General features: G+C 39.8%; 1 protein-coding gene across 1 annotated transcript in view; it reads left to right on the forward strand.

Moving 5' to 3' along the window:
• The window catches only part of LOC142189604 (uncharacterized), a 44,906-nt gene extending 37,479 nt beyond the window's left edge, over nucleotides 1-7,427 (forward strand). Inside the window, exons 10-13 of the mRNA XM_075262212.1 lie at nucleotides 2,958-3,254; nucleotides 4,079-4,399; nucleotides 4,790-5,122; nucleotides 6,814-7,427. Of these exons, the coding sequence (XP_075118313.1) occupies nucleotides 2,958-3,254; nucleotides 4,079-4,399; nucleotides 4,790-5,122; nucleotides 6,814-7,205 (1,343 nt within the window). The 3' untranslated portion in view covers nucleotides 7,206-7,427. The remainder of the gene's footprint in view (nucleotides 1-2,957; nucleotides 3,255-4,078; nucleotides 4,400-4,789; nucleotides 5,123-6,813) is intronic.
• Nucleotides 7,428-7,689: the final 262 nt, after the last annotated feature.

A 7,689-nucleotide genomic window follows, 5' to 3' on the forward strand; every position in this document is an offset into this window, starting at 1 on the left:
TCCACACAGTATAATGCCCCGTTTTGGCTCCTATAGAATATATTGTTCTTCAGTGGTTCCTACACTGAAGATATAACAGAAAGAAAATATACTCACCTAGCCCTTGTTCCTATATAGTTATCTATAGCTCTCGTTTGCATTGTCCTGTCTCTAGTTTGGTACAATAGGCACAATGACATCACTGCATTACTACACCTGCCTGCTCCAAACCACAGTCAGAAGGGTATATGGTAGAGCAGACACAGAGAGACAGATCTCTGCTCCACCACTGTTGTATTCAATGGAGAGTTGTGTCCTGAAGAGGTAGATAGATTTGAAATAGGAACATGCCATCCAGGAAAGCATTACAGCGCCTGAAATTCAAGACTATCAACATTCTTTGAAATCTACACAGCTTTTTTTCTGGCCATACACTTTAGATGTCTGCCAGTTAAACTGTTTTTTGACTAAGGGCCCATGCACACAATGTAACACGGCGTTGATTTTTGGTAAATTATACTACTAACCCTGCCCATTCCCACCCAGTCCTTGAGTGCCCACACACAGTATAATGCCCCCTTATCGGTCTGTATATAGTTTAATACTCCTTTATAGTCGAGAGGAATATCTGTTAGGGCCTGTGCACACGATGTAACACGACGTTGATTCTGACACGTAAACTCGTGTCAGAATCAGCGCTTCAAAACAGAATCCCATTGACTTCAATGGGTTCCGTCTTACGCGCGCTACACATTGAAATCAATGGAAGGCTTTTTAACCCATTGATTTCAATGTGTTACATGGGTCCTAACAGATATTCCTCTCGACTATCCAGTACTTCATTTGGCAAATGTGTTGGCAGTAGGGAGTGAACCATAAGCTGCTCCCAGACACTTATGTTAAAAAAAGAATCAAATATGAAGACATTTTACTTATGCCTGCATAAAAATTGTAGTTGTCAGTGAATGCGGCTCAGAAAATACTAACATTGTCACACAATGGGGGTGATAAAGTGATAAAAATGCAACAGAATTCTCAGGTAATTTTCAACAAAAAATGTGTGTATGTGTTTCACAACTCATGTTCTATGTATTTTAGACACTTTCTGTTTCAATGAATTGTTGTTTTGTAAATAAAAAAAAAAAACAGAATGAAAAGGTATAATCATCATATGAATACATAAGAACAAGTGCATTAACAAATGCATAAGGATAGTTTATAACAGAGCTATAATTAGTCAGCCTACATGAGTCAGTCTCTATTCTTTCCAACTATGTAGGATTTAGCTGTCCGCTTGAAAAATCGGACATCTTGGTAAACGGACACTTAAGGTCACCCACGGACACTAAAGGACATTACATAATATCCCATTTAAAATAATGGAAATTGTAAACGGACACAGCTAGTGTCTGATGCTAAAATCTTGTGCGGACACTAGCTGCAGACACTAGCTGTCAAACACCGACGCTAGTGTGAACCCAGCCTTACACTAGGTTCACACCTGCGTTCAGCTTTTCCCAAGCAGATCCCAAAAACAAAAACCTAATATGCTTAAAAAAGCGGTTACCCAGGGACCTATAGACTATAATGGGGTCTGCTGGATTTCTGCAAGAAAAATGCAGAGATAAAAATCCTACTTGCAGGACTTTTCTCTTGCATTTTTTAAGCAGAATGATAGATGGATTGCCCAAACGGGCAACGAGCGCAGGTGTGAATTCAGCCTTAGGGCCCCTTCACACGGCGTAAGCGCTCGGCTAATTCTGAACCATCAACGCGAGCGCTCCTAAACACTTCCCATTCACTTCAATGGGAGCGTGCGTAAAGCTGACTGAGCGCTTACGCCGTGTGAAGGGGCCCTTAGTGGTATTTGCATTGTCAAATTCTGTTGATAGAAACATTGATGCCAATGCCCTACATCACAAAAACGCCATGGCAAAAAAAAAGGTGGCATGTTAAGGTAGCTGTAAAGTGGATGCGATTCTGGCTAATCCCATCCACTCATTGCAGAAAAGCTGCGATTTCAAAAAATGTTGCTATTTTGGAAATCGCAGCATACCAATTATACCTGTGGAAATGCTGGTGTTTTACATATAGGTATAATAGGAACAGAGAATCCGCAGAGGAAAACTCTGTGGACTTTCTGTGAATAGTGATGCGGAAAAAAACTGTGATGTTTTTCTATTGAATTTTTTCAACAGCACTTTTTGTCAAATGCCAATTTAAAATTTGAACCCCCTGTATGAGTACAATGATACACTGGTTAGCACTGGCACCTTACGGCACTGGGGTCCTGGATTCTAAACTGAACAAAAACACTATCAGCAGGGAGATTGTATATGGATTTCCTTTGGATTTCAGTTTTATCCAAAACTCATAAGGGTGCATTCACACTGAGTAAACGCTAGCTTATTCTGAACGTAAAACACGTTCAGAATAAGCGGCGTCTAAAGCAGCTCCATTCATTTCTATGGGAGCGGGGATACGAGCGCTCCCCATAGAAATGAATGGGTTGCTTCTTTCACTCCGTGCAGTCCCATTGAAGTGAATGGGAAGTGCCGGCGTGTACGCTCCGGCATGAGCAGAGCTTGCCGTATACGCCGGCACTCCCCATTCACTTCAATGGGACTGCACGGAGTGAAAGAAGCAACCCATTCATTTCTATGGGGAGCGCTCGTATCCCCGCTCCCATAGAAATGAATGGAGCTGCTTTAGACGCCGCTTATTCTGAACGTGTTTTACGTTCAGAATAAGCTAGCGTTTACTCAGTGTGAATGCACCCTAACATTGGGTTGACTGGACTGAAGTGGACTGGAGTGAAACAGCCCAACTGAAAATTGGAAATAATCCATTTAGAAGTGTAGAACATATCTTGAAACTACATAGGTAAAACTAAATTAATAATAGTTTGTTTTGTTTATATAACTTTTGTACATATTTTAATCACACTTTATGACTTCAATTGTTTTTCTCTCTTGCAGTTGAACCAATTATCCCTGAAGTCTTCCCATTGATTCCAACTGGTCAAATAAGTAACACTAATGCTATTTTGGCATGTCTGATAAGAGGCTATTACCCTAACATTGTATCGATCTCTTGGAGCACAACTGATGGAGACAAACTGTCTGACGTAAATAACTTCATCAGCATTATACCTGGCAGTCCTCCATATACTGTTGTTAGTCAAGCCACTGACAATAATGGCAACGTTAACAGTAAGACCTACCAGTGTAGTGCTATATCTAAGTCCATCAGCATTACGAAAATTGTTCCCAAAGGTGGGTAACAGTTCACATAATACATTTGGTGGGATAACAGAAAAAGAATGCAGTGTGCACCATCAGATGATGTAGATAATTAAGTATTCTTCTGTAGCAGCATGGCTTCTAAATGAATATGCTCAGAATATGGAGCACATGGCAGAACATTGGAAAGCTACTGTGCACTGACATGAAGCCTCAGGCCTTATTCACACAGGAGGGGAAAAGAGCCGTATGAGGCAATTTTAAAAATTTGACAGTGTATAGATGTATTCACATATCTTTAAAAAAAAAAAAAGAGACTATTCTAGAGATTATTCAGTGGAACAGATTTATGAAGACTGATGTTTTCAATGCCCCATGAATTAGGTGTACCCTCTGCCAGGCTGTGCAACTGAACTAAAATCTATGCTAAACTTGTAGCTGTTGTAGATTTCAGAGATCATTTTTGCCGGTAAATTGGCATAAATTATCATAAATGTGCCAGGCTATTGGCTATGTCCAAGCCACTCCCTTCATCACGTCGGCTTTCAGGAAAATGTTGAAAAAAATAATTTTTGTACAAAAACTTGGTTTGTGCAATAATTATTGACTTTTTTAAATGTCTTGAATGCCAGAAAAATGACGTACAAAGTATAATACAAATCTCCCCCAATGGGGAAATGGCTTGGATGACAATCTCTTTTGAAGGTCATTAAAAATGGCAATTTTTCATGGACATTTGGCACGTGAAAAACAAAAAAATTATGTGAATAAGGCCTTAGCATGTGCATTTGTAAATGTGTCACTTATTAGATTGTGTAGCTCAAACAAGAAATAAATGTGTTTCTTCTATCCCTCAGGTTGTGACGCTCCCCCGGAGAAGCCATCTGTCGAGATTTGGCAGGGGACCTGTCCTGAAAGCAATGGCGAACTAGAAATCACTTGCCAGGCGTATAATCTAACCTCCCAAGGTGCCACAATAAAATGGTATATCAATGGTCAGGAAAGGACTTCCCCAAAAGATGAAGTTGACTTTGGAAAATCCCAGAACCACTTTTTTGCTATGAAAAGCACAATAACCATTAGTCTGTTTCAGTGGAACAATGGTGCTACTGTGAAATGTCATGTGACAGACCCCATAACAAAAAAAACCGCCGAGGGCACAATTAAGAAATGCTCAGGTAATGAACGACTGAAATATTGCCCTTCTGTTGCCTAAACAATTGGGCACAAGTATATTCACTTGGATAGCTGCTCTGGGCTTTAGAATATGTTGTCTACAACTCCAGAAGTTATAGGAGAAATAGATTCATTTTATTTCATTCAAAGTCTGAAGAAATAAATGAACAAGCATACAGTAGATGAATTACATGTTGGTATATGTTTGTGTTGGGGATATTTCAAGATGACACAACTGTATTGAAAAGTGTAGTCAGCTATGTTTCTCAATACAACTTTATATAAAAAGTATATTATGTCAGTTTACAGCAAACACATAGCTGTTTATACGGTTAGGGGAGTAATGTCAATTTATACCATTGTAATAATGTATATTTTCTTTTCTTTAATAGATAGCTTGAACTGCTTGGGAATTAATGTGTTTATGGTGCCACCCTCTATTGAAGATCTCTATGTCTTTAATACGGCACGTATCCTATGTGTGGCCTACAACCTTAAAGATCCCAATGAAAACTATTCATTTAAGTGGAATGTTCCTGGAACACACTCTGATGCACTCAATGTTCAAAATGAAAATCCAGAACTGCACGACAATGGAACGTGCAGTATAACCTCTGTCCTCACTGTTACTCCAGACGATTGGAACAGACAGACAGAATTTACCTGTGTGTTTAGTTACAAAGACCTCCAAACACCAATTATTAAGAGAATGAAGAAGGAAAATGGTGAGAGATTGTTGATTATTGATATATTCTGGGATGTCAATACAGCCATGGGGCTTAGCGAAATTCAGTCAAAAGCCCATTCAGCAATGACCATTGTCAGTTAGTGATGTGTTACAAAAGGAAAGACCTGTGTATTTTACTCCTTTCCATGGCCGACCAGAGCTCTGGATTCTGCTAGCTGCTGCCTTAATAATAATAATAATAATAATAATAATAATAATACATTTTATTTATATAGCGCCAACATATTCCACAGCACTGTACAATTTGTAGGGTTCAGATACAGACAGATACATAACAAAGAACTTCATTTCACACAATGGGACTGAGGGCCCTGCTCAAGAGAGCTTACAATCTATGAGGGGGTGACACAAGAGGTAGCAGGGGCGGCATTGCTTATACAGTATTCAGACAATTCTGTAATAGAGGTGACTGTCATTACACAAATAATACTGTATGAACCGTCACTAGTGGTGACCTTTAACATGTGGATGGAGCTTGAACAGATAAGTTAGGCTGAAAAGGCACCATATCAAGTGGGGTAGTGTGGGAGCGGGGACAGAGGAGGGTTAAAATTTATGGATTCTAATCGTAGTACGGAAGGGTTGAGATTAGGAATTGTGATAGGCTTGTCTGAAAAGATGCGTCTTTAGTTTGCGTTTGAAGCTGTAGAAATTGGGAGTTAATCTGATTGTCCGGGGTAGAGTATTCCAGAGAAGTGGTGCAGCTCGGGAGAAGTCTTGTATACGAGCATGGGAGGTTCTGATAATTGAGGATGTAAGTGTTAGGTCATTGAGTGAACGGAGAGCACGGGCTGGGCAGTAGACAGAGATGAGAGAGGATATGTAGGGAGGTGCAGCATTATGGAGAGCCTTGTGGATGAGAGTGATAACTTTATATTTTATTCTATAATGAATAGGCAACCAATGTAGTGACTGGCACAGACCAGAGGCATCGCTGTAGCGTCTAGCCTGATAGATGAGCCTGGCCGCTGCATTCAGAATAGATTGTAGAGGGGAGAGTTTAGTGAGGGGAAGACCGATTAGTAAGGAATTACAGTAGTCAAGGCGAGAATGAATCAGAGAGACAATAAGTGTCTTTAGTGTATCTCTGGTAAGGAAAGGACATATTCTGAAGATGTTTTTGAGGTGGAGGTGACATGAACGTGCGAGTGATTCAATATGAGGGGTGAAGGAAAGGTCTGCGTCAAACATTATCTCCATCTCGTCTCTAGTCTTACTTGTGATTCTCTTATATAAATATAGTACTCTCTAGATGACCATATACCTGGTAATAATATTTCTGGATTGTAGACCATCTGCTATGTAAGTGGAGCAGCAAGGCTTTAAGGGCCTATTCACACAGAGTAAACGGGCATGCAATGCGCCGCGTTTACGGGACGTTTGCACCGCGATTTTGACGATGCATGTTTGCGGTCGCGTTAGCGCCGCGTTAACATGACCGCAAACATGCTCCATCAAAATCGGGGCGCTAACGTCCTCTAAACGCGGCACATTGCGTGTCGCGTTTACTCCGTGTGAATAGGTCCTAACACTGCTCATTTCTATAATCACAAATAGTTTACTTTATATAATATACATGTACAGTCAATTTAGTGAAATGTAATAAATGAGTAAGATTAATAGATTAGTATTAATATGACTAAATAAATATGTATATGTTCTACACAGTTGCAAAGATGTCCAAACCTGTGATTAACATGATACCACCATCTGAGGAGGAAATAGCTCAGAAGGAGACTTGCACTGTGGGATGCATTATCTCCAACTTTAATCCAATAAATATCTACGTGGGATGGACAGATGATGGCATGGAAGTCTACAAAGAAAACTTTGTCAGCAGCAAACCAAAGCTTGAAACCAACAGATACACCTATTTCATTATGAGCAAACTTACCATTCCATGCAGTTCCTGGGAGAATGGAAGGAGATATAGCTGTGTGGTTGGACATGACACTTTCCCAATGAAGTTTATCACCAAATCCATTGACAAATCTGCTGGTAAACCAACAGTGATCAATATGGTTGTCTCCATGTCTGATACTACCTTGTCTTGTTCTTAAAATGTTACTCGTAGCATCCTCCATTCTTCTTCTCCCCTGCTGTATGAGATATAAATGGCTGGAAACCTGAACTGATAAACAAAACGTAACTTAGAAGAACTAAAGCTCAACAGTCTTTTTATATAGATGAATGAATGGATGTCTCCCCTTATCCTTTTGTATTGACTTGCTTGTGTTGGTTGTACCTCCATTTGTGTAGTTGTGCTTCTACCATGGTATGTGGGTTGTTTTGTACAATAATTCATGTTGCAATAAATCCTATAAAGACAAATTTTAGAGACGGTGACTAGTACTAAGTGTTTATCCCATGGAACATTGCATTTCAATAACTGCAGGGATGGTCATAAACAATGCACCCAAGTTAAAACCATAGAGAGGTGACAATTGTGTGGAAAAAGCCAGGACACTTCCAGTTCTTTTACATTATTGAATCATTTATACCACTGTCCATTGGACAGTCTAAGAAGATACAGTGCAGTGTATG

This window comes from Leptodactylus fuscus, chromosome 1, assembly GCF_031893055.1.
Source record: "Leptodactylus fuscus isolate aLepFus1 chromosome 1, aLepFus1.hap2, whole genome shotgun sequence".
NCBI classification, from domain to species: Eukaryota; Metazoa; Chordata; class Amphibia; order Anura; family Leptodactylidae; genus Leptodactylus; species Leptodactylus fuscus.